Source organism: Zootoca vivipara, chromosome 17 (genome assembly GCF_963506605.1).
Source record: "Zootoca vivipara chromosome 17, rZooViv1.1, whole genome shotgun sequence".
Lineage (NCBI taxonomy): Eukaryota > Metazoa > Chordata > Lepidosauria > Squamata > Lacertidae > Zootoca > Zootoca vivipara.
In genome coordinates, this window is record NC_083292.1 from 27,260,774 (window position 1) to 27,287,861 (window position 27,088).

The window sequence follows — 27,088 nt, forward strand, 5'->3', positions numbered from 1 at the left end:
CCTGCGGTCTGTTTGGCTAAGAAAATCCAGGACTTGTGCATGGGAAAAGATTTGAAGATTTTAAGGGTGTATGTTGTGTCTGAAGAGAGGGAGGCTTATGATGGCCTTTGTTACCCCCCAGGCCCGCCAAGGAAGGAAGGAGATAAAGTTGGGGATTAGCATTACAGCCTTCCCCCCCCCCAATGACTTCAACCTCTCTGTGTTCGTTTGGGTCGGAGGGATAAAGGATTCCCCCCCCCCACCCTGCCCTCTGCCAGAAGGTTGAAGGAAGATGGGCCAGTATCTTAACCCCGTAGATGGAACATGATTGGCTGAGTCTGCCCAGAGCTGCTTATTAGGATTAGATCCTGCTAAGACCTAGGAGGGGATCAAAAGTGCAGCTCGGTGTCAGAAGCGGAGGGAGCTGTTGAATGTTCCACCTGCATCCCTTGCATTAAAGTTGATTTTTTTGGAGATCTGCAGCTGCCTGTTCATTCTCCCCCCCCCCCCAAACAACACGCACACTTTTGTATTTTAAAAGTTTAATAATCTTGTGCTGCTACAGTGCCAACAAGGCTGTCATTAGCTACACAGCAAAGCCAGAAACTTGGATAAACCTGGAAAGGTGCAGTGCTTTCGCTGGGGAAGATTACTGAACACAGAACCCACCCCTGACCATTGAGTCCTGTTAGCCTGAGGCTCCACAGGGCACAGCTCCCTTGAGTTGGCATCTTGTCTGTCTCGGGGGACAGTAGAGGAGTATGCCTTTGGGGGTGAAGTCACACCACTGGAAAGTTGCAGCCATAGGTGCCAAGTTCCGGATTGAAAAATCCGGGATCAGCAGCGCCGCGGCACCGGAAGTCGCTTCTACGCACTTCCGGACATGTGCAGAAGCGACTTCTGATGCCGCTGTGCCCATTTCCAAAATGTCCGCGGCACCGGAAGTTGCTTCTACGTACTTCCAGGAAATGTGTAGAAGCGACTTCTGGTGTTGCTGACATTTTGGAAATAGGCACAGCGGCATCGGAAGTCACTTCTACACATGTCCGGAAGTGTGTAGAAGCAACTTCCGGTGCCGGCGTGGCACCAGAAGAACATGGCTGCCGGCAGGAGCTTCTTATCCGGGAGAATATGGGGTATTTTGCCATTCGGGACACCTGCGGGAAATGGTAAGAAAATACGGGGGTTTCCCGGGGAAAACGGGGTACTTGGCAGCTATGGTTGCAGCTCCTGCTAGGGCTGTAGAGACCGATATGGGAGAGACATGTTTCATTGCAGCCGGGGCAGATGAAGGTGTCTGGTTGTGCTGCTGCAGATGCACCAGGTGTTTCTTCTCTTCTGCGCTCCTCCCAGTGGTCATTCCTCCTCTGGTCACTGCTGTGGATGCACGACCTGGATTTCCGTCTCCAGGCACTGTGGTCGTCTGCAAGGGAATCCGTGTGGTGCGGTTTATGTAGCCAGTCCTGTCCTCCTATGCATCCATGCCAACAATTGAATTCTGAGGGCAAGGAAATGTGCCTGTTAGGTATCAGGGTGTTGACAAGGCGCAAATTATGTGTGTGTGTGTGTTGCAAATGCAGAAAACTCCCGGCTCCGTTTCATTGAGGACTGTATGATATAAATAACAAGTCAAAGAATGCACCTGTCCGGTTCGTGGTTTTTTATCTCCGGGGGAAAAGTGCTATTTCAGTTAATGCGATGGTTTTCCCCGTTGTCATAGAAATGTTGAAGATAATTCGGAATTTTCACCCTGAAAGTGAGGGTGGCCAGGAGAAAGCAAATAGAGAAAAGGTTTTCCTCCCTCTCTTGTAGCACTAAAACATACGGTCCATCCCATGAAGCGAAATGTTGGAAGGTTCAGGACAGAGGAAAGAAATTCCTTCTTTACGCAGCAAGGAGTTAACCTGTGGAACTCCCTCCTGCAGGAGGCAGTGAGGGCAACCATCTTGGATCGCTTTAAAAGAGGATTGCACACATTCCTGGAAAGGAAAGGGCTATCGATGGCTACTAGCCAGGATGGCTTATGCGCTGCCTCCATTGTCGGAGGCAGCAATGCTTTCTGAATGCCAGTTGCTGGAAGCCGCAGGAGGGCAGAGGGCTCTTGTGCTCAGCTCCTGCCTGCAGGTTTCCCATAATAGTCATCTGGTTTGCAACTGTGAGAACAGGATTCTGGACTAGATGGGCCTGGTCCTGCACGGTTCTGCTTATGTTCTTATCGCTAACTTGAGGTGCTTCAGGAAGCTCAAGGCTAGGAATAGCCATTCCTAAGCAGGTATTTTCTCTTCCATCTTCAGCCAGAAGGAAGTGATTGGAAATATCTGTTCCCAACAAACCACCAGTTGCTGCTCTAGCAAAATCAGGACAAACTGTAGTTAGAATCTCAGATTTATTTTGGAAGGAATCCTGAGGATCATCTTCTAGCGCAACCCCCCTGCAATGCAGGAATATGCAGCCGACGCATACAGGGATCAAATTTGCAAACTTGGTGTTATCAGCACCATGCTCTAACCAACCGAGCTATCCAGCTGATTAGTCGGTTTAAAATAGGATTGGTTTTGTGCCAGCCAGAACGGGAAACTGTGGTTTGGAGGTGGGTCGTTCAGGCAAGCCGTATTTTGAAATAAACTAGTTTGTCCTGGTTTGCACAAAACGATTCTCATTTGAAAACACAAGGGGGCGCTTCTGCTCTTGCATAAGGTGGGAGGGGAAATTGATTTAGCACAAAAAACCCCAGCTTAGGTATTGCATCTAAGCACAGCCACTAAGTTGGAGTTTTAAAAGATGCCTGCTTCTTGGGAGAAAAGCAATGACAAACCTAGACAGCATCTTAAAAAGCAGAGACATCACCTTGCCAACAAAGGTCCGTACAGTATGGTTAAAGCTATGGTTTTCCCAGTAGTGATGTATGGAAGTGAGAGCTGGACCATAAAGAATGCTGATCGCTGAAGGATTGGTGCTTTTGAATTATGGTGCTGGAGGAGACTCTTGAGAGTCCCATGGACTGCAAGAAGATCAAACCTATCCATTCTGAAGGAAATCAGCCCTGAGTGCTCACTGGAAGGACAGATCCTGAAGCTCAGGCTCCAATATTTTGGCCACCTCATGAGAAGAGAAGACTCCCTGCAAAAGACCCTGATGTTGGGAAAGATTGAGGGCACTAGGAGAAGGGGACGACAGAGGACAAGATGGTTGGACAGTGTTCTCGAGGCTACCAACATGAGTCTGACCAAACTGCGGGAAGCAGTGCAAGACAGGAGTGCCTGGCGTGCTCTGGTCCATGGGGTCACAAAGAGTCGGACACGACTAAACGACTAAACAACAACAAAAGCTTTCAAAAGGAGGAGCAGATTGGGGGGGGGCAAATTACCCCATTAACTCACTGGAGATGGTGGGAAAAGTGACGCTGGCTGCCCAGAGAAAGAGACGGAAGTCCTTCTTGTGCCCTTAAAGGACTTTATGATTGGAAGCTGGTCTGATTCCCGCCTGGTGCAGTCACCTCCAGGAATGCTGGTGTGTGGCTCGATGAGGCATTCCTTCCCATCCCCATTTAGAAAAGGGTTTCCTGCAGTCCAAGCATTCCAGCTTATCTTTCCCCTGGGTTCATGCCAACATTCTTGCTTACAGCTGGTCCCAGGGGCCAAGAAACATCCCGGAGCAAGGGAGGAGGAGGGGGTGGGTGGGTGGAGACCCGCAAAGCCCAGTCTCTGGGCCTGCAGAGCAGCCGGCTCTTGTCTATAATGCCACATTAGCTTGGCTAGGCAGGTGGGGGCCATGGCAGCTGGAAGATTCCTCCTCCGTGAAGCCTTGATCTGCCCCTGCTGGGCAGGGAGGGGGCACTTTCTTGGCTGGCAGTGTGAGTGTCAGGTGCCACCACCCAGCCCTCGACAAAGCCAAGTGCTCTGTGACAGGCAATTGGTGCTGGAAGGGGTTCCAGTTGCAGTCAGGGGGGTGGGTGCAGTTTTTCAGAGCCGTAGCCACAGGGGGACTAGCCATGTTTTTCCCCCCAGGTGAAACCTCCAGAGGGGTGCCATTGAGGCTCCCAGCCTCTGATTTTGTAGATGTTCAAATTATTTCCTCGATAATCCTTCCTATTTTGGGAAGTTCCTTTTTTAGGAAGTGCCAGAGCTCTCTTCCTGTTTTATCCCCCACAACTCTGCAAAGTTGGGTGGACAGCCAGTGGCAACTTATCTCTCCCATTTGATCAGCCTGAATCAGCACAGGGTGTACATGCTGGCAAGACTGAATGTATTAATTTCAGCAATACGTACTACAGGGGAGATTTCAGAAAAATGCCATTCGTCCAGACACTATGACCCTGTGGACAGGGACAAATAGAATCAGTTGCGTACAGTGCTTTTTTTTCTTAAAGTTTAGGGGTACTCTCATTTTGACTCGAGGAAATCACCATTTTATAGTTCAAATTGGGGGAAAATAAATACAGTAAATGGACAAAAGTACAAAGATTCACAAAATGTTTAGGGGTATGTGTCCCCCTGCGTCGTCGTCCCCCCCCCCGAAAAAAGCACTGGATGCATGTGTTCTTTTGCACTGCCCCTGGTATCAAACAATTTGATCTAAGTTCATTAATCAGTTGGTTGTTAGCAGGGAGAGGCATTCAAGCGAATGCAAGGTAGCCTTCCTTATGTTTACTCAGGATGGGACTAAGACGGAGATAGCAGCCAGGTTTCTGCAACACACGATTAAGATTCGTGAATGTTTTTGCTGAGTGATTTTATTGTGCCGGACCTTTTCGGAACCTTGTATATATGCCAATAAAGGTTTTGAGAATTTGAAATATGGCTGGGGTCAGATTGCACCTGGCGCCTTCTGCGTGCCAAGCAGCTTCCGTGCCGCTGAGCCGCAGCCTCCCCTGTGAAGCCTGGGATCAGGCGAGAAGGGGCAGCAAGAATAGTGCTGGGGCTTAAGAGGAAGAGGGGCTTCTTTTGGCTGCTCTCCCCTCTTAAAAAGCAAAAAGATTCCTTCCCATTTTCCAAGGATAAGTCTGTTCTCTGCAGAGGGAATAATTATGTGGATGCTTATCTCTTTTTCCCTAAAGGGGAGAAGGTCACATCATCTCACAGGCCATCTTGAGCATCTGGCAATATTCTTGATCCCATCATCTCCTGCCCTGTTTGGAGCAGAGTCCAAGGAAGGAAACTCGCAAGAGTCCAAGTCCTGCTTCCTACCAGTGTGTGTGTGAGAGAGATAGAGAGTCTTGCTTGCAGGAGCAGAGGCAGGGCACACTTGCAATCTGGGCATGGCATCCATTTTTGTGGGTGCCTACTGTAGACGCGGGTGGCGCTGTGGGTTAAACCACAGAGCCTAGGGCTTGCCGATCAGAAGGTCGGCGGTTCGAATCCCCGTGACGGGGTGAGCTCCCGTTGCTCAGTCCCAGCTCCTGCCAACCTAGCAGTTCGAAAGCACGTCAAAGTGCAAGTAGATAAATAGGTACCGCTACAGCGGGAAGGTAAACGGCGTTTCCGTGTGCTGCTCTGGTTTGCCAGAAGCGGCTTTGTCATGCTGGCCACATGACCTGGAAGCTATACGCCGGCTCCCCTGGCCAATAACGCGAGGTGAGCACCGCAACCCCAGAGTCGGTCACGACTGGACCTAATGGTCAGGGGTCCCTTTACCTTTTACCTTACTGTACCCAAGGGGAAACAAGAGGCTACTGCCCTCTGCTGGCTGAAGTCCCTGTTTGCATGTCTAACCATAGACCGATAAAACGACAGTTGGAATCGTAGAGTTGGAAAGGGAACCCCAAGGGTCATCTAATCCAACCCCCTGGAATGCAGGTATCGCAGCTCAGTGATTCCTATGTTTGTGGTGTCGTTCCAGGCTGGAGGGGTGTGACTTCATCCAAAGCAGGGTACTTGTGTTGAGACAAACTTCCTCAGTAAAGATAGGAGCGAGGAGTGATATGACTGGGTCTGGGTGCTTTGAAACTTAGCCACTCCCAGTCAGTAACCCCTGCTAGGTCAGGGATATTGTCCGCATAGCCACATTGGGAATACTTTGTACAGTTCTGGTCTCTCAACCTCAGAAAGGATGTTGCAGAGTTGGAAAATGTTCAGAAAAGGGGAACTTGAAATGATCAAGGGGGATGGAGCAAATCCCCTGCGAGGGAAGCTTGCAGCACTTTGGATTTTATTTTTTTTAGTTTTGAGAAAATGTAAGAGGGGCAGCATGATAAAAGTTTATACCATCATGCATGACATAGAGAAAGTGGGCAGGGAAAAAGCTTTTTCTACCTCCCTCCTAACATGAAGCTGAATGCTGGAAGGTTTGGGACAGATGAAAGGAAGTCTTCCTTAACACAAGCACATGGTTAAACTCTGGAACTCCCCGCCACAGGAGGCGGTGATGGCCGTCAGTCTCGATGGCTTGAACAGAGGATTAGAGAAATTCATGGAGGAGGGGGCAATCGAGGGCTACAAGCCGCAATGGTTGTGCTCTGCTTCCGCAGTCGGAGGCAGCAAGGCTTCTGAATACCACTTGCTGGGACCCATGAGAGGGGCGAGTTGCTCTTGTGCTTGGATCCTGCTTGCAGGTTTCCTACGGTCATTTGGGTGGCCCCTGGACTAGGTGAGCCATTGGCCTGATCCAGAAGGCAGGCTCTTCTTATATCTGTATGCACAGCCTCAGGCTCTAAGGGCCTTTTATGGCAAGTGGGTGCCGAACCTCTGGCAGTAGCTGCGTTTGTACTGCTCCCCAAGTGTATTAACCATTGTTGCTGTTTTCCCCAGCAGAGGGCAGTGCAGCTTCATGCAAGCGGGAAACTCTCCCCCCCCCCCCCGCCCCCGCATAGGACTTTTGGATTGCATGTAGACAGGCGCAGGGCAAGGGGGTCGGGTGGATGATTCTGCAGCTGGAAGAGGTTGGATTAGGTGAGCCCCGTGCAGGAGGCGCAGCGGCAGTGGTGCTAATTTATGGAACTTGCAGTCACCCAGTGCTTAAATGTCTTTGGAAAGGGAATTAGATGGCTCTAAGCAGGCATAAGGTGGCTCCGTGGTGCAATGGATAGCGCATTGGACTTCTAGAGGGTTGAAGGGATTCAAAGGTTCCGGGTTCGAGTCCTGGCGGAGTCGCAAGTAGAATTTGAGGGACCCAGGTGGCGCTGTGGGTTAAACCACAGAGTCTAGGGCTTGCTGATCAGAAGGTCAGTGGTTCGAATCCCTGTGACGGGGTGAGCTCCTGTTGCTTGGTCCCAGCTCCCGCCAACCTAGCAGTTTGAAAGCACGTCAAAATGCAAGTAGATAAATGGGTACCGCTACAGCGGGAAGGTAAACAGCGTTTCCATGGGCTGCTCTGGTTCGCCAGAAGCGGCTTTGTCATGCTGGCCACATGATCTGGAAGCTGTATGCCGGCTCCCTCGGCCAATAATGCGAGATGAGCGCGCAACCCCCGAGTCGGTCACGACTGGACCTAATGGTCAGGGGCCCCTTTACCTTTACCTTTAAGCAGGCATAAGCAGTCCATGGCTATTAGTCACGGTGGCTATACAGTCATACCTTGGTTTAAGTACGCCTTGGTTTGAGTATTTTCAGTTTAAGTACTCCGCGGACCCGTCTGGAACGGATTAATCCACTTTCCATTACTTTCAATGGGAAAGTTCGCGTCAGTTTAAGTACACTTCAGGTTAAGTACAGACTTCCGGAACCAATTATGTACTTAAACCGAGGTACCACTGTATGCGACTCCAAGGCTTAGGGAGGCAACCCAGTGCCATCTGCTGTCAAAAAAACTGGAGGGGGCCTCAGGTGACACCTAGATGCAGTTTCTGAATGCATAGTGCAGATGGCTGGTAGGTCTCCATCTGCTGCCTTATTGAGCTATGATTTGGAACGAGATAAGCAGGGCATCTACTTTGCACGCAGGGAGGTCCCAGGTATCTTCAGGTAAAAAGATGAGGTAACTGGTGATGGGAAAACCTTTCTCCAGAGGGAGACCCTGAAGAGTTGCTGCCAGGCAGAGTGAGCAATGCTGGTCCAGACTGTATTGGCAACCCTGTGGGACAGGGCCACTCTTTGCAAGGGGAGATTCAGTGGCCAGATCCAGTGCAGGGCCGGTGCAACCATCTCTGCCTCAGGTGGCGAGATCCACAGGGGCAGCAGAGCCCAATGTAGATTTTCATTCCCTCCTTGTTCCCGATGTGGATCTCTACTTACCCCTTCTTCCCAGGCGGGGATGGAGGTGCTATTTTGTGTACCAAAGGGACACAGGTGGCACTGTGGTCTAAACCACTGAGCCTCTTGAGCTTGCAAATGGGAAGGTCGGTGGTTCGAATCTGCACGACAGGGTGAGCTCCCATTGCTCTGTCCCAGCTTCTGCCAACCTAGCAGTTCGAAAGCTCACCAGTGCGAGTAGATAAACAGGTAGGTATGTGACAGGAAGGTAAACAGCATTTCCGTGCGCGCTGGCTTCTGTCTCGGTGTTTCTGTTGCACCAGAAGCAGTTTAGTCATGCTGGCCACATTACCCAGAAAGCTGTGGACAAACACCGGCTCCCTCAGCCTGAAGCAAGATAAGTGCCACACCCCATAGTCGCCTTTGAGTGGACTTAATGGTCCAGGGGTCCTTTACCTTTTTTTTGCCATTTTATGATTCCAAATAGGTGCCAAAATGACAGTGGCCCGTGATGAACATCTCAGGTGATCTATTAAGAGGGCTGGACTTGATATTCTGTCCCTGCCACCATTACCCTTCCCTCTCAGTTTTAACCCTGTGGAAGAAAAGCATAGAATCATAGGATTGTAGAGTTGGGACCCAAGGGTCATCTAGTCCAACCCCCTGCAATGCAGGAATGTTATTTGTTTACTATTCGAATCTTTTGCCAGTTGGAATTAGAGGAAGGGTCACATCTCGCATCCCACCTCACTAGCTATGCATGCAGATGGTCCCAAGAGCTCAACCATAGGGATGGAACTGGGAGAAGAAGATTCTTAATTCCAGGGTCATGGGTTCGAGCAAAAGATTCTTGCATGGCAGGAGCTAGACTAAGATGCCCCTCTTGACCCTTACCAACTCTAGGCTAGGAGCTTCGCTGCCCCATGGCCTGGCACCCTGTCCTCACAGTGGCGTCTCCGCGTTGGGCTGGGAAAGAGCCCACACCTGAAAGCCCGGCGATGCGCTGCTGCCAGCCCGTGCCGGCAACATAGGGTAACCGCAGGGGCGCGTCTGGGGCATCGGCGCCCGGGAGGAGGAGAAGGGTGGCGCTGGTCCCTGCGGGCGCTCCCGCTCCGGCGGCGCCCTCGCCCTCCTCCTCCCGCTCCCAGCTGGGCCAGGTGTCGGGTTGCGCCCATCCCACCAGCATCTGGGCGGGGCGCTCCTCTGGCGGCGGCGGCTGCTCCAGCGGCGGCGGCGGCATTGCTGGCCGGGCTCCCGCGGCGTCCTCCTCGCCTGTCCCGCTCCAGCTCCGCGGCGGCGATCATGTGCAGCCCGGTGGAGCGGCGCCTGGCCGGGCTGCGGGAGGCGCTGCTGGGCGAAGGGGCGGCGGCCGAGCCGGGGCTAGAGGCGCTGCTGGACCTGCTGCTCTGCGTCCACCAGGAGTGCAGCGGCGCCCCCCTGCGGCGGGAGAGGAACGTGCAGCGCTTCCTGGACTGGGGTGAGTGGGCAGCGGCAGGACTCTGAGCCGGAGGGTTCCTGGGCGCGTGCAGAGCGCCTCTCCGGCGCGACGGGTGGCTTGCGGGGCCGGGGCTGGTCAGTTCCTCGGAGTTGAGACTTTTCCCAGGTGGAAAGCAAAGGAGGTTGTTTAGCGAGGCGGAGAGGAAGGTCTGGGGTTGAGTTCTGAAGCATGTAAAGTAGTAACATAAAATATCAGAAGCGGCGGGGGGTGGGGGTTCATAAAGGCAGTCTAGTCCAACCCGCTGTTTGGCTGGCACGTGTCCAACAGGTGCCTCTGCTTGAAGATCTCCAGCCAGGGACAGCCGCACCGCCATCAACCCCAGGCCAGGCCATTGGCTCAGTTGTTGAACCCCTCTTGCTGTCAAGAAGGTCCTCCTAAAGTTAAGCCAAAATCTGGTGCCTTGGATCTTAAAGTCCATTAGATCAAGGCTTTCTGGGACAGCAGAGATTTAGTGCCTAGTTGCATATGCACATGGCTTCCCTTCTCTCAAAGGAATTCTGGGAACTGTAGTTTGCTGTGGTTCCTGGCACCTGTATCTCTGTGAGGGGGGGGGAGCTGCGGTTCCCAGGATTATTTGGGGGAAAACATGTGTTTTAAGTGGGCCTTAAATGTACGTTGTGCATCTGCAGCTGTGTCCAATGCTTATCTGATACTCATTCGAGTATCTGAATTGCAGAGGTGTCACAACCTGCAAACCCGCCCCAGTTAAACACACCATATTTTGTTCAGCTTTACTACACGAGGCTTGTTTTCTATACCCCTGACCATTTTTGCTGCCTCCCCCTGGACCTGTTCCAATTTGTCTACATACTGCTGTAGAATGGGTACTTCTCTTTGAGCATGCGCAGAGTGCCTCCCTCCTACTGATTCAACCTGCGGGATTCAGAGAGTAAAAACACCCACAGAATTCACTGCCACGAGGGACTTGAGAGCCCAAGCCCTCTTCTTTCACCCACTATAGACTAGGGGCCATCAGCCCATTCCCCCCAGATGTTTTGGACTCTTAACTCCCATCCGCTCCAGAATCCAGTATGGCCTATGGTCAGGGGTGATGGGAGTTGTAGCGCGCAACATCTGGAGAAGGGTACCCAGCCTCTGCTGTCGACTGTCATGGCTGTGATGTTCTGCAGTGAGCGAGCTCTGTGGGAATAAGGAAACTGGTTGCTTGGGGTGAGTGGTGGATGAACCGGGCCGATGCTTATCGCAAGAATGGCAAAGCTTCCTTAGCTACACAAAACTCATCAACATGGGAAACCAATTTATACTGAATCAGACCATTGGCTCCACTTAGCTCAGTGCAGTCTACACAGACTGGCAGCAGCTATCCATGATCACTCCCCACCCTACCTGGAGATGCCAGGGATTGAATGTGGGAGATACCTCTGGACTTGATTTCGGGGCGTGTGTATCTAGAACAGAACAGGTGAAGCCTCCTTTTGGCTAGTTTCCCTGCTAGGGTTGGCCGGTCCCACCTCCACAACACCCGACAAATTATCCTCCCTGCTTGGGACCACCCACAGTCATTCCCCACGGAGGGCATAGTAGGAAAATAATGGACCAGCTGTGCCCTTGCGTCACAGAGAGGGGAACTGAGTCATGGAGCAGTGTGGTGATGTAACACGCCTCGAGTGATGCACTGAGAACGTAGCCAAGCCAGAAAGGGACCTTCCCACCTCTTGAGGTGCCAGCCTTTGGTGGATTCTCTACCACGGTCAGGGGCTTATTCCTGCATTGCAGAGGGTTGTGCTAGATGACCCTTTAGGTCCCTTTAGGTCCCTTCCAGCTCCGTGATTCTATGGTTTGGTAAAGGGAGGCAAATGCCAGCCATGCCACCTGTGGGCTTTGCATCCTGTCTCCTGCTCGTAAGAAGGACCTTGGTGACAGGTCCGAGGGTGGAAATCTAATCTCTCTGAAACAGCAGGACTCTGTGGTGGGTTTAGGGACCCTTTCACGCCAGGTTAGAATATTTGCTGCTGTGACTGACAGCCGTTCTCTGGGGCATCTGAGGCAAGGAAGGCTCTTTCCCACCTCCTGTTTCTTTAACACATACGCACACTCAGGATTGGCATTATTTATTGTGGTGTGGAAGCATCAATGTAATGGGCATTCTTTGCCATGCTGATGGGGGTTGTGGTCCGAAACATCTGAGGGCACCAGGTTGGTGAAGGCGGTGTGGTTTTGCTTGATCCTGGGAGATTCTCTTCTCTTCCTCCTCTTATCAACAGCTGCGGGGTGTGTGTGTGTGTGTGTGTGTGTGTGTGTGTGTGTGTGTGTGTGTGTGTGTGTTATTCAGCAGTTTATTCCCACCTGAGAACCTAACTTCTGAGCATAAAAAGGATAACCACACCCCCTTTCCGCAACTACCGAGAAGGCCCTCTGTAACTTCACTTCTCGCAGTGAGGCAACTGCCAGGATCGGGCACTACTTTGGGGGTGTTTCTCCGCTCTATGAAACAGCCCTCCTGGATACTTCTAACTTCTGTTTCATTTCGAATAGTGGGGGCACCCCACTTTCCTGCTTCAAAGCAGTCAGGGCAGTCTGTGTTTGAAAACAAAACAAAAAATCAAAATCTGAAACATAGAATTTAACGTAACGGCAGCAAAGGAGGCCGATGCAACTGTCTGAGAAGCCACGAGTGTGGTGTTAAGTCGGCACCTAAAGGCAGGGCCAGCCCAAGACATTTTGCCGCCTGAGGCAAGGGGCCGGATGGTGCCCTCCTTCCATTGCACATGCCAAAGCCGACCAGAACGCCGTCTTGCTTCAACAGTGGTGACGGGGCAGCCACCTCCACACCCCCTGAGGGCAGCAGGCTAATTGCTAGCTGGTGGGTGAGCTCCTCGCTTTGCTTTCCATCGCTTTGCTGCTGCCACCACCTCCTCCCACAACCTCACTTTGCCTAATAGTAGGGCTGGAGCTGCCTAAAGGATGACAAACTTGGCAAGGGAGAGAGACTTCTGACGAGAGAGTCCCATAAACCGTGGTGCCACCCAGACAGACTGCCTTGTCCCACGTGACTTGCCACCCTGAGAGCCTCTAAGGGTGTGGTGTGGTGGGGGGATTGGGGCCACCAATGACCTGGAGGCCCTCTTCATACGGGAGAAGGCACCCTTTTAGGTAACTTGGTCCCTAAAGTTCTGCAGCTGAATCCACCCCTTTGAGTTGCACCCAGCAACAGCCTGGAGGCCAGCTGAGATCTCCCGAGCGCCAGCTGCTTCTGCTGAGACTGGCAAGCCTTGGTTAACCGCACACGGCTGCCTTGTAGCACCTGTTCCTACTGAGGTAAGAGCCAGGATGCAACAAGAAGATGGGCTCCTCTTCAGAGTGGAGCGTTTACCCCTCCCTCAGCACCATTTGTTAAGGACACAGGAGGCTGCCTTAGACTGAATGAGACCCAGGGCCTCACGCTGAGAAGTGGAACTTCTGAGCACTATAAACAGAGGTCAGAGAGAGCTTGCCCCCACATCTGGAAATGTGAAGGCCTGGAAAAAAACCTGCAGGTTTTTTTTGGGGGGGGTGACAGTTCCTGCCCTCCCATGTTTCTTGTTTTCCCCCTGAGCCTTCACATCTTTAAACCAAATACTGCTTACACCAGTTTGTACTGTTCTGACTGGCAGCAGCTCTCTAAGGTCTCCCATAGAGAGAGAGGTTTTTCCTATTATCCACGAACACTGGGTTTTAAAGATGGAAAGAAACATACAGCATGGAGACTTAGATGGGTCCTTTGTGTCTTGGACCTAGGACGTTGGATTTTGGCTCCAGAAATGTGATATTTGCAGTGGCTGTGGACCAGAAACATTTCCCCAACCCTATCAGTGTGCATATGTGCTCAACCCCCCCCCCCAATAGCATTAGCCCCATCCCCATACCTTTTCCCCAACATCAGTGCTGGCACAAAACGATCCCCTTTTCTGACGGTTAGAAAACAGCTGATTTGTATTGTATCAGGAAATACAATTCTATCACATAAGGACTTAAGATGAGCTTGGTGATTTCCCCCAGGGACCACCCAGATGCCCATATGGCAAACCCACAAGAAAGCTCTGAGCACAAGAGTCCTCTCCCCTCCCTCCGTTTTCCAGCAAGCGGACTTCAGAAGCGTCGCTGCCTTCCAAAGTGGAGGCAGAGCATGGCCATCGTGGCTGGGAGCCTTTGATAGCCGGCTTCTCCTCCACAAATCTGCCCAATTCTCTCTTAAGGCTGTCCAAACTGGTGACCATCGCTGCCTCCTGCAGAAGCGAGTTCCGCAGTTCTCTAACGATACACTTCTCCCGCACAGCCTTCTGGCTGGGACCCATGCCGTGTACTGTTCTGTGTTGTGTGGTTTTTATTCACACATTTGTACACAGCCCTGGAATTTTGTGTTGAAGGGGCAGAAGACGAGAGAGAGCAGAAAGTCCCAGGTGTGAGCCCCCACCCCAGCAGCATCTCCAGGTAAGGCAGGGAACAACTGCCTTTCTGAAATCCTGGAGTAAGAGAGCCTCTACCAGCCTGTATAGCTGACACTGAGTTAGCTGGGCAAATAGTCTGGCTCTGCATAAGGCAGCTTCCTATAATCCCTATAAACCCTAGATAATCTCCCCCACCCCACCCCCATTCCAAAATTGGTTAGTCCTGTTTTGAAGATAGTTCTTCTGTCCATGGTCACATCTGAGTCTTAGTCAGCCCTGTGGGGAGTCCCACAGAGCAAGCAAGGCTGCTTATCTGGACATTGCAATATTCAGAAATGCAGCTTGTAAATATCTGCACGACTTTGAAGTCTTCTATGAGCTGTTCGCCGGCCCGGCCCTATCGTTAGACAAAGTAAGGCATGTTCCCCTCTTCCCCCAAGGCATTCCTCTCTCGGAGGAACAGTGCTGGGTGGGAGTGCCCCGGTGGCCTGTCCTGGAGTGCCTAAAATTGCTGGTTGTCCTCAGGTGCAACAGAGGACACGAACCCCATTGCCAGCATGGAAGTAAGGTTCATCTCCCAGTCCTGTTGGCTTCTGCGTGTGGAATCCAGGCATCAAAATCCCTCAGGACTGCTCTGGCAATTGCAAACCATAAGGAAAACTGCTGGCGGCAGAGCGGTCTGGCTTCAGGCAGCCGCAGTCCTTACATGGGTGTCTACTCTTTCTCACTCTGAAAGGGTGTGTGCAAAGGCTGTCCAGATTGTTACTTGTTGAAATCTGTAGAAGAAGGCAGTTCAAGGCAGAGAGGCCCATTGGACTGCCTGATCAGGGCCAGCCCAAGTCCTTTTGCTGCCTGAAGAATGGCATAAAGGTAAAGGACCCCTGACAGTTAAGTCCAGTCGCGAACGACTCTGGGGTTGCGGCGCTCATCTTGCTTTTACTGGCCGAGGGAGCCGGCGTTTGTCTGCAGGCAGTTTTTCCTGGTCATGTGGCCAGCATGATTAAGCTACTTCTGGCAAAACCAGAGCAGCGCACGGAAACAGAAAAATGGCACAGTCTTCTCAATTGCACCTGGAAAAAGCGGGCTGTCTGAGGTGGGCAACACAGGGTAATGGCCAGGGGTGGAGAGGATGCTCTGGTGGAATGGCTGGGTGATGGTGATGCTGCCCTCAGTTGCATCCTTCTGCCCAATGATAGTGCCGGCCCTATATGAAGCTTCCTCCAAACAGGTTGAAGCCATTTCCCACAAATGCATATCCATACCCTCCAACATTTTTGGCACCTAAATCGGGATGCTCTATTTTTGGTTTCAAGCTCTCACGAGAGCGTGAAACTGAAGCCGCTCGGGGTTTTTTTTGTCCTGCGAGACCAACAAACGAGTGGCTTTCATTCCAATGCTCTGGCACAACCCTGCTGACTTGTCCCAGAGTGAGTGTCATTTGGTCCGGCGCTTTTGGACCAACAAACGGGAAATTCTGGGATCCAAACAGAAGCCAGGGTTGGCTTCTGTGATTCTGGGATGTCCCGCTTTAAATGGGACAGTTGAGGGGTATGCATCTCATCTGAGAAAGCTTGCTTTGCTCTTCTGCCTTTTTGCAACCAGCCAGCCCAGAGAATTGTGGGAAGGTCTGTAGCCCATGGATGGCAGAGCACCTGTGCCATGTGTCAGAAGGCTCCGGGTTCAAGAGTGGGCTAAATGAGACAGTAGTGTGGCTAGCTATGAGGCAGATGTTCTAAGCCTGCTAGTAATTATATGAGCATCAGTGTGGTGTTAGCAGTGAGAGTGTTAGACTAGGAGCTGGGTCCAGGATCACTGAGCACTTTACAGCTCTTTAGGGTCTCTGCCAGGACCAGGCAAGACTCCTCTTTGCAGATGCCATCAGAGATTGAACTCGAGACTTTCTGCGAGCCAACAGCCACAATGGACCCTTCTCTACTGACAAGCTGGAACGTGTCCAGAAGAGGGCAACCAAAATGGTCAAAGGCCTGGAAACGATGCCTTATGAGGAACGGCTTAGGGAGCTGGGTATGTTTAGCCTGGAGAAGAGAAGGTTAAGGGGTGATATGATAGCCATGTTCAAATATATGAAAGGATGTCATATGTCATATGGAGGAGGGAGAAAGATTGTTTTCTGCTGCTCCAGAGAAGCGGACACAGAGCAATAAATTCAAACTACAAGAAAGAAGATTCCACCTAAACATTAGGAAGAACTTCCTGACAGTAAGAGCTGTTCGGCAGTGAAATTTGCTACTAAGGAGTGTGGTGGAGTCTCCTTCTTTGGAGGTCTTTAAGCAGAGGCTTGGCAGGGGGTTGGACTGGATGGCCCTTGTGGTCTCTTCCAACTCCCTGATTCTATGATTCTTACTCATCTTCATTTCATTTCAGTTCACTTTTAATTTGTATACCACCTTTCTATATTACTATACAGTCATACATCAGTTTAAGTACGCCTCGGTTTGACTACTTTCAGTTTAAGTACTCCATGGACCCGTCTGGAATAGATTAATCCACGTTCCATTACTTTCAGTGGGAAAGTTCGCTTCAGGTTAAGTACGCTTCAGGTTAAGTACGGAATTTCAGAACCAATTGTGTACCTAAACCAAGGTACCACTGTACATGAGGTGATTGGTGCAAGGACATAAGAAGAGAAGCTTTTTTAGCGACAATCTTTGGATGGGTAAAGGTAAAGGGACCCCTGACCGTTAGGTCCAGTCGTGACCAACTCTGGGGTTGCGGCGCTCATCTTGTGTTATTGGCCGAGGGAGCCGGCATACAGCTTCCAGGTCATGTGGCCAGCATGACAAAGCCGCTTCTGACAAACCTGAGCAGTGCACGGAAACGCCGTTTACCTTCCCGCTGTAGCGGTACCTATTTATCTACTTGCACTTTGATGCCCCTAAAAAAAGGTCAACAAGTTCTGGCACCTCTTTTTCTAGAAAAAAAGCCCTGCATAATAAAACCATAACTTTAAACAACTTATATTGAATAAGGCAATATTCAATAATCTATTAGAGTGTAACAGTAAAATTAAATATCAGCAAACAGTAATTAAATAGTTTACACGTAACAAGTACAATAAAGAATGACTAAACTATAAGCAATGAAAATAACGGCAAGTCACAATGCATAAAATACCACAAAACCATGTAAATGGATCGAATTGAGAAACAAGGACTCACAACTTATAAAATTATTATTTTTTAAAATATACCTAAACTCCTTCCTTCGTTGTCAAGAGAGGAAGGAACCAGCAGGTTGACGATGTAAAATCTAAAGGCTGTTTTTCCAACATCCCCAACAAGTGCTGAAGCCAGTCTGTACCCCTCCTGACATTGTTACGACTCCCAACTTTGCCAATGGTCAAGGATGCTGATGATGGGGGTACTAGTTTGGCAGCATCAGGGGGGCACAGGTAGGTTCCCCACTCCTGTACTAATAACAACTGTTATATTGAGGCTAATTCTGCAAGCAGTGGGGATGTGTAGGTCAAGGTGGTAGTGGTGGTGGTAGGGCCACTGCCTTTTTCTCGGTGCCTGGTTCCTAACCTCAGTATATTTAGTTACAGGTAGGTAGCTGTGTTGGTCTGCCGTAGTCGAAACAAAAAAAAAATTCCTTCCAGTAGCACCTTAGAGACCAACTAAGTTTGTCATTGGTATGAGCTTTCGTGTGCATGCACACTTCTTCAGATGCATGCACACGAAAGCTCATACCAATGACAAACTTAGTTGGTCTCTAAGGTGCTACTGGAAGGATTTTTTAAATCTTGTTCAGTATATTTAGGGAATGGCTAGATCGCAGCATTTGGGACTTCTCAGCTTAGGAAACAGGCAAGTAACAGGTGACACAACTGAAGTACACAGAACTGTGTGCGGCATGGAGAAAACGGACAGAGAAAAGTTTTTTTTCCCCTCCCTCAGAACACTAGAGCTAGTGAGCATCCCATGTGGCCGAACATTGTTAGACCCGGGACAGATGAAAGACCTTTTTCAGTCAGTGCATAATTAAACAATGGAACTCGCTCCCGCAGGAAAAAGTGGAGGCGTCCAACCTAGATGGTTTTAAAGGAAAATTGGACAAATTCATGGAGGAGAGGGCTATTGGTGGCTACTGGCCATGATGGCTCTACTCTGCCTTCACAGATGGAGGCAGCAATGCTTCTGCCTACCAGTAGCTGGAAACCACAGGAGGGGGGAAGAGGGCTCTTGTGCTGGGGTCTTGCTTGTAGGTTTCCCGGTTGGCCCCTGTGAGAACAGGACTAAGCGAGCCATTTCCCCGATCCAGTGGGGCTCTTTTGTTCTCATTCTGAGAGCTTTTGGTGCAGGGGGCACCCGGTGACCTGAGAGCAGCCCTCCAAAACATCTGCAACAAGCCATTGTGATCATCTTTGAAAGCCAGCTCTCATTTGCCTTCCTGCATCCCCGCTCCCCTTTCGCTGCTGCTGGTGGAATGGCTCCGCAATGCTGCTGCAGCTGTTCAAAGGGGGAACTGGAAGCCTCAGGATGTTGACAAGGAGGGGAGCTTCCTTGCAGGCAGGCAGGAAGAGAGGAAAACTTCACGCTTGGGCTTTTTGGGTAGGAAGGGGAAATGCAATGTTCCGGTGGCAAGGAATGAAGCCTTGGGAACTGTCTCTCTCAGATAGCAGTAGAAGCAAGTGGACATCTAGTGTTGGAAGGTTCAGGGCAGACCCAAGAAAGTGCTTTTCCACGCAGCACATAGTTTAAAGCTATGAAACTCCCTCCCGCTGGAGGCAGGGATGGCCACCAAGCTAGATTTAAAAGAGGATTGAGCAAATTCATGGAGGAGAGAGCTATCGACGGCTGCTCCACACCTGGAGGCAGCAATGCTTTGGAAGAGCATTTGCTGGAGAACCACAGGAGGGGAGAGGGCTTGGGTCCTGCTTGTGAGTATCCCACAGCCATCTGGTTGGCCACTGTGAGAACAGGATGCTGGACTAGATGGGCCATGGGCCTGATCCAGCAGGGGGGTCTTCTTAGGCTCTTCTGCCAAGCAGGAAGGCCAGAGAGGTGTTTTGGTAACATGTTAAATTTGCCCCATTGGGATGAACTTAGCAGCTCTCATAGCGGAGGAGGTTCCTGTGGCTTCCTGCCGCCCATAACATGATTTAACTGAAAGCCAAGGAAGAAACCCAACCGCCAATACCACCATCGCCACCTTGGCCTTCCCCTATCTTCATAACTGGGGCTGCAGCCCCCACCCTGCACAGGGGCCTCCCTCCTCTTTGCTTGCATGGATCCATCTCCTGCCAGGAGAACCACTTAAGCGCTCCTTCTGAACAAAATGTGATGTAACTCTCGCCACCCAACCCCTTTCCCCCCTCTGGCTCCTTCTTACCACGTGAATTGCACTCCGCAACCAGACAGGACCTGTTCTTCAAGTCTGGATGCTGGGTGGGTGTGTCCTTGATCTTGCAGCGTAGATATTTTTAATCTGGGACCCAAAGAGTGCTCCCTCGGTGACGTTGGTGGCTGTTTGGCGACGGGTGTGCATCCCTTCCTGAGGTGGATGGAAGGAGCAGAGGGGTTGCCTGAGGACTTGGTGCAGAAACCAAGGAAGCTGTCAGACCCCCCCCCCCCGACCCTCCCATCTAGCTCAGTGTTGCCTACATTGACTGGTGGCGGCAGAAGCTCTCCAGGAGTCTTGGCCCATCCTTCCTTGGAAACGCCGAAGATTGAGCCCTGGGGCCCTTTTGCTTGCAAAGCATGCCCTCTGCTCCTTCCCCATAAGGTTGAGCAAGCTGCTAGTCCTCGTGGAGTTTGAACAAAGGGCAGATTTTAACAGAACGCAGCAGGAAGCCACTTTCTAGCAAGCCTGAGCGCTGCTCCAGCTGCGCTGGCTCTCTGGGGTTCTGCAAGGGGTCTTCCCTAGCCCTTCTGCATGCAGAGCAGGTGCTCCAACTCCTCCCTGGGGTCTGCGGAGCCTTCCTGGTTGGCTGAAGTGACAGCCTGCCCCCTTCCTTGCTCAGCCTTTTGTGGGGGGAGCTGCTTGTGCATTGCATAGCTGGACCGAGCCGGTATCTATGCCACCTGGGCTGTCTATCGACAGAGCTGCCTGCCTGCCCCTCCCTTGGGATCTCCTTCCTGCCCCACCAATGCTCCCTGAGTGGGTGTAAAAAACAGTGGCATTTCCCCTCTCCACCTGATAGGGAGCTGCTGCTGCTGCCTGGACTGGCTCATGATGGAGGGTGATGCATCACCGGGGGGGGGGGCAGGAGGAGGAATACCAGAACTGTTTGTTGCTCCTGTCGTCAGGGCAACCTGGTCAGGTCTGGCAACCTGGTAGGTAGGTTTTGGATTCCAACCTGCCTGTCAGTCTTCAGGAGGGCTGTTTTTTTCTTATTTCAGACGGGTGGCTTTTTAAGGTAGCAGCAGCACACCCAGCCAAGGCCCCACAGAAGCCTCTCTCTCCCCCCCCCCACCTTGTGCATGAAGGGTGCACATGCCTGAGGGTGGGTGTGCGCATGTTCACATTCTCTGCGCTGAAATAATCCACATTCTGCGCCGGGAAAGGGTGGTTCGCGTGGTCTCGGTCAGCTGTTGGTCTCTTTTGCACAAGCTGGTCTGCTTCCACTAGTTGCGGGTGCGAATGAAGAGGCAGTCTGAACAATGGCGTCACAACATCACAACTAGGAGAGCTTTTACACAGGCCTTTGCTTAATCTTTTCCTAAGAGCAATGATTTTCATTAGTTGAATTGTCCCATAGGTTAGCTAAACCTTTAGTTTAAACAACTATAGTCTTATCTTGGGGAAGTTTATCCCTGACTGCTATGTCATTTTCGATCCTTTTCAGAGTTTACAGCTCCTGTTTAGTTTTTGATTATAAAGAAACCTCAGCCCCTAAACATTTTCCTTCTGAGGATTTTCCAGTGAAACGAATCACTTAGCCGGCACCTTGTCAAGGTTTACTTTATTTAGAGGTTACTTTGAGAAATCCATTTCTTTTCTATTTCAAACTTTCTTTTGGGAAATTTAAACCTATTAGGTTTCTTTGAGTAATCGTTAGTTGAGTTTTAGTATTTTTCACCTTATCAGTATCCCGTTTCGGGGATTTATCACGGCATAGTTTTGTTTTTGCGCATCAACCTCTTCTGGCTCTTGAAATTCCACCAAGCACTTCCCTCCCTCTTCTGTGATAAGGCCTGGACCGCTTTTCTTTTTCAGTGTTTTCTTGCACACTGGCCGGCAGCAACTCTCAAGGGTTTCAGGCGAGTCTCTTTCGCAGCCCACCTTGGCATTGAACCCCGGGACCTTCTGCCTGAGTTTTGCCATGAGTCCAACTAGCAGGCTGCCTTATACCAGGTCCTCAAGCTCTCCAACTTCATATCTGACTGGCTGTGGCTCCCCGCCCCCCAGGGCGGTCTCAGGCAGAGAGAGAGAGAGGGTCTTTCCCCTCACCTGCCGCTACCTGCCCCTCTTATTAAGGGATAGAAGCTGGGACCTCTCCTCATGCTCTGCTACCGAGCGACAGCCCTTCGCCACTAGGCACACTCCTCCTGACAGGGTGGGATCCTGCATTTTCTGACAAATTATCTTTTATGAAAGGGGAGCCATCTTGTGGCAAGGCTCTCCTGGGATGTCCCAGCATCTGGTGTCCCCTTTCTTGTGGGGGGGGGAGCGAGCAGGCAGTTTGGCAAACGGGGCCGTGACCCATGGGAAGGGGCTGCCTCTCCCCTCCTCTCTGGCGTGTGGGGTTCAGACCTGGCTCTTGTCCCCACCCTGCTCGCCTTGCGAGGAATGCGGTCCCGCTGGTTCCTCTGGGCGTGCCTAGGCCCGCGCCTGGTTTTCCACTGAGGAACTAAGATTGGAAACTCTTTGGGAGCAGAGGAACACCAGCAGAAGAATTTGCGAAGGAGGCCCTCTCCTCTGGGCCAAAAGAGGACAGGCAGCAGCTGCTGCCGCCGCCACCGCCGCCACACCCCCTCGCACCAGCTCTCTACACCCCCTGCTCTCATTCAGAGGCTGTAGATTCTTAAGGAGAGGTCTGCAGGATCAGGCCAGTGGCCCATCTAAGCTCAGCGGCCAACCAGATGCCTGTGGGGAAACCGGCAAGCAGGATTTAAGCGCAAGAGCCCTCTTCTCCCCTCCTGAGGTTCAAGCATTTAGGAGCACTGCTGCTTTGACTGAGCAGAGCCATCATGGGTATTCGCCACAGCAAACCCCTCTCCTCCATGCTCTATCCTCTTTTAAAGCCATCCGGGTTGGTAGCTATCACTGCCTCCTGTGGGGGTGAGTTCCACAGTTTAACAACATGCTGTGCGAAGAAGTCATTTTGTTTGTCTGCCCTATATCTTCCAACAGTCCTCTTCGTTGGATGTTCATGGGCTCTAGTGTCCTGAGAAGAGGGATCAGTGAGTTTCTCTATACCAGGGGTCAGCAAACTTTTTCAGCCAGGGGCCGGTCCACTTTCCCTCAGACCTTGTGGGGGGCCGGACTATATTTTGAAGGAAAAAAAATGAATGAATTCCTATGCCCCACAAATAACCCGGAGATGCATTTTAAATAAAAGGACACATTCTACTCATGCTAAAACACCAGGCAGGCCCCACAAATAACCCAGAGATGCATTTTAAATAAAAGGACACATTCTACTCATGTAAAAACATGCTGATTTTCGGACCATCCGCGGGCCGGATTTAGAAGGCGATTGGGCCACATCCGGCCCCCGGGCCTTAGTTTGGGGATCCCTGCTCTATACGCTTTCTCCAAGCCATGCATCATTTTGTCACCTCGCCTCTGTCTCACCTTTTCTCCAAACTAAAAAGTCCCAAACGCTGTAACCGTTTTCTCGTAGGGGAGTTGCTTCTCCCGCTTAATCATTTCATTTGCCCTCTCTTTAATCTTTACCCATACTACAGAATCCTTTTTGTGGCTGAAAGTGCGGCCCTCTAGATGTTCTGGCCTACAACTCCCATGATCCCTAGCTAACAGGACCAGTGGTCGGGGAAGATGGGAATTGTAGTCCAAAACATCTGGAGGGCCAAAGTTTGGGGGTGCCTGCTGTATGCCCTTGCCCACATGATTCTCTGAGAGGTCAGCTGACACCCACAGAGATAGAATCAAAGGGTCATCAGGACCAGGTTTCCCACAACTTGGGTCTCCAGCTGTTTTTTGACTACAACTCCCATCATCCCCAGCTGGCAGGACCAGTGGTCAGGATTGATAGGAATTGTAGTCCAAAAACAGCTGGAGACCCAACTTGGGGAAGCCCTGATCTAGTTCAGGGTTTGTCATTTTCCAGTTGGTGGGTAGAATCATTTCAGCCCAACGTTGGTGCTGTGTTTCTTGAAACAAATGAAATAGGAATTCCTCTCAAGCTACTTTCACAATTCAGTTCTGTGCAGCCCCGTCTCTTCTGATTGTAATTTTATGTTCTGGAAGAAGCCACCTTTCCTCCGCCAGGTCATGTGACAGGGCTAATAAAGGCGATCAGCAGGAGGACCAGAACGACTGGATGCGCCAGGTGCCACTGGAGGCGAAATTCATTAGAGGGAAGAAGCTCGTTAGTGAAGTTGTGCCAAATTACAAACAGAGAACGAGAAGGATCTCGAGGTGTTTTAAGTGCTTTTACTGTGATTTATCTGCAGTCTTCTCGACGGGCCACCCTGTAACGAAATTCTCCAGGCTGCTCACGAGAAGGGGATTTAATTAAAACGGGTTGAATTGAAACGAGGGTGTGCATTTTTAACATATCGTGCCAGTTCAGGTTCACCAAGGACAGAGAACCTCATCCCCCTGAAAACGACACAAACACACAATTCCCATTCCCCGGGGAAAACGCTGGCTGCCGGACCTTGTCCAAACTTACGGAATCTTAGAACTGTAGAGTTGGAAGGGCACCCAGAGGCCATCCAGTCCAACGCTCTGCAATGCATCACAACTAAAGACTTAAGAGCAGGCATCCCCAAACTTTGGCCCTCCAGATGTTTTGGACTACAATTCCCATCATCCCTGACCACTGGTCCTGTTAGCTAGGGATCATGGGAGTTGTAGGCCAAAACATCTGGAGGGTCGCAGTTTGGGGATGCCTGCTTAAGAGCTTAATATCAGCCCTGCTGGATCAGACCAAAGGGCTCCCATCCAGCCTGGTATCCTGTGCACACTGAGATGCCCCCCATGGGACCTCCCCACTGGAGATTCCCAGCAGCTGGTATAATTCAAATGCATCCTGAGTTAATTGGAGCTGGGCTTCCACCTTCCTCTGTGCATGCCTCTCCGAAAAGGAGAGCTAGTGGTTAGGGCTGAGGAACCAGACATCGTTATACTACAACCCTCATCAGCCATGCTGGCTGCTCCAACTGCATCTGGAAAGCTACAGGCCTGGATGAGAGCCAGGACTCCTGGGTCTCTCCTCCACAGGGTGCAGCCAGGCTCAGCAAATCCAGAAATTCTGCATGCAAGCAGCGTCTCTGGGCACAGTGCTTGCCCAGTGGGCATTTTCTTGCCAAGGGTTGAAGAGACCTGCCTGCCTGTGTTTGAGACGCTTGTGCACCAAGCTTGCTGCTGCCCGCCTGCCCACCTCTCTTTCCTGTCCCTACAGCATAGGAGTGGGCCTTGAGAGTGCAGAATTTCCAGTTATTGTAGAATTGGAAAAGATTCGGGGAAGGGCAACCAAAATGATAACAGGGATGGAGGGGCTCCCCTGTGAGGAAAGGTTGCAGCGTTTTACTTTAGAGAAAAGGTGAGCAAGAGGCGAGATGATAGAAATTTAGGAAACGGCGCATGGCGTGGAGAAAATGGACGAAGAAAACTTTTTCTCCCTTTCTCCTAACACTAGAACTCGTGGGCGTCCAGTGAAGCCAAACGTTTGAAGAGTCAGGACTGGTAAAAGGAAGTACTTCTTCTTGCAGCGTGTAGTTAAACTACGGAACTCACTGCCACAGGAGGCAGTGCTGGCCACCAACCTGGGTGGCTTTAAAAAAGGAGGGGACAAAATCCCTGGAGGAGGAAAAGGCTATCACTGGCTTCTAGCCACAATGGCTATGCTCTGTCTCCAAAACTGGAGGCAGCCATGCTTCTGAAGACCAGTTATTGTGCTTGAATCCTGCTTGCAAGTTTCCCACTGGGGCATCTAGTTGGCCCCTGTGAGAACAGGAGGCTGGACTGGATCCAGCAGGCTGTCCTTAGGTTTTCTTCTCACCCGACAAAACCCTGCCATTGTTGTTGCTTTTGAGAGGGAGGGAGAGAGAGAGAGAGAGAGAGAGAGAGAGAGAGAGAGAGAGAGAGAGAGAGAGATATCCCTTAATGAAATTGGCAGCGCCTGTCACTTTCCACCTGTTCCAAGCCTGAGGCAGATTGTATAGCTTGATTAATTTTATGTACGGGAAAAGGAGTGTGCTGGGCTTATTTTGGCCAACAAACTTGCCTGCTTTCAGGACCGGGGGTTAGCTTCCCCCATCGCCAAATGACAGCTGAAAAACAGTGCCTCTGAGATTGAGCAGAGTGCAGTACCGCCATTAAGACCATCCCAACTTTCCCCCATGTCTCTGGAAAAAGGGGCCAAAGGTCCAATGTTCATATAGCCATAGCACATCTCCTGTTTTCTACAAGTTAGGCACTGGAGGGAAGGGGAGGTTTTTCTGTTAATCATGCACCTCAAGGCTTGGGGAATTTGTCAGCTCTTATGTAGCTAGCCTCCTGCTTAATGTCCTCCCGCCAAGAGACCTGGTTGCCTCGGGGGTGAGGTGGACCTGTGACTCACTAGATGTTGCTGGACTCCCAGTTCCTATCAGCCGCAACCCACCAAGGCAATTGTCAAGGGAGATGGGAGTTCAACAATATCTGGAAATTCAGAGGCCCCTCACCCCTGCTGTACATAAGAACATCAGAAGAGCCACAGGGGGCCAATCCAGTCCAGCCTCCTGTTCTCACAGCGCCGGAACCCACAAGCAGGATTTGTGTCCTGTAGGCGACAGAAGTTTCTATAGCGCCTGCTGCGCACGTCTGACGGAAGCAGTATACTGGGGAAGGTGGTTTAGTGTGTTCCAGTGTGACTTCTTCTTCACAGAATGGATGGGTGTGCAAATTCTACACAGAGATCAGTTGGTTGTTGCAATGCACAGGAGTTTTAGAACCTTCCATGAATCGGCTTGTTCTGGATAATTCGTTCTCGGGGTGGGAAAGAGAGAGTCCCCAAACCTAACCCCTGGACCCCCGATTTTGCTGCCTTCGCTCTGTGGCAGTATTTGTTCTGTTTAAAGGGAGAACTGCTTCCCCACCCTGTCCCAAAGCTGATGCTGCAGACCTGGGCCTGACCCTGCATTTCATGCTTGGAGTGCAAGGAGGCTGGCATGCTCCAACCCTGCTCTGACGCTCCTTCTCCCAACTAGTCGCTCTGCCTCCTTCCTTCTCAGAGATGCCTCGGCGGCCCATACAGGAAGAGACAGGTGCCACTGCGTGCACAAGGCTGCCAAGGGTGGCATGATGGGGCATGCAGGCATAGGGCCCCACCCCGGGCACCGAAAGGGGCAGGTGAGCCAGTTGGATCACAGCGGCTTTTCAAGCCACAGGCAGAGCTTAGCAGCCTCACCACCCGCTTTCCTTGTTTTGTCTTTCAATCCAGCTTTGGTAGGATTGAGACCTAGTGGTTAGAGCAAGGAGGTGTGTGAATCAGCATGCTGGGATTGTGGTCTGCTTTAAAGGCCCTGAAGAGGTGATGGAAAATGGACCCCGGCTGCCTCCTGTTCCTTGGGCAGCAAAAGGCGGAAATCCAGCTTCCGGCTCATAGCTTCCCACCAAGAGGGCTCTTGTGCTCAGATCTTGCGTGTGGGTTTCCTGTTGGGGCATCTGATTGGCCTCTATGAGAACATGATCCTGGACTAGAAACCGGGGTGGCTTCTGTAAATTCGGGAGTCTCCCTGGAAAATAGGGACACTTGGAGGGTCTGTTAGTACTCCCATCAGTGTTGGTGCTGACCTTTAAAGCCCTAAACGGCCTTGGTCCAGTATTCCTGAAGGAGCGTCTCCTCCCCCATCGTTCTGCACGGACACTGAGGTCCAGTGCCGAGGGCCTTCTGGCGGTTCCCTCGTTGCGAGAAGCCAAGTTACAGGGAAGCAGGCAGAGGGCCTTCTCGGTAGTGGCAC

General features: G+C 51.3%; 1 protein-coding gene and 1 non-coding gene across 4 annotated transcripts in view; both read left to right on the top strand.

The window, feature by feature from the left end:
- Positions 1-27,088, top strand: part of CDC42BPG (CDC42 binding protein kinase gamma) — a 67,456-nt gene that overhangs the window by 400 nt on the left and 39,968 nt on the right. For 2 of the 3 annotated variants that reach the window (XM_060269735.1, XM_035097811.2), the window contains exon 1: positions 9,329-9,582. The exons of the other annotated variant lie outside the window; for it this stretch is intronic. In XM_060269735.1, coding sequence (XP_060125718.1) covers positions 9,408-9,582 — 175 coding nt within the window. In that variant the 5' untranslated portion in view covers positions 9,329-9,407. Of the gene's footprint in view, positions 1-9,328; positions 9,583-27,088 lie in introns of those variants that run through there. 3 annotated transcript variants of the gene reach the window in all.
- Positions 6,982-7,067, top strand: TRNAR-UCU (transfer RNA arginine (anticodon UCU)). The gene is given in 2 exon segments: positions 6,982-7,018; positions 7,032-7,067. It is a non-coding gene; the product is annotated as a tRNA-Arg (tRNA).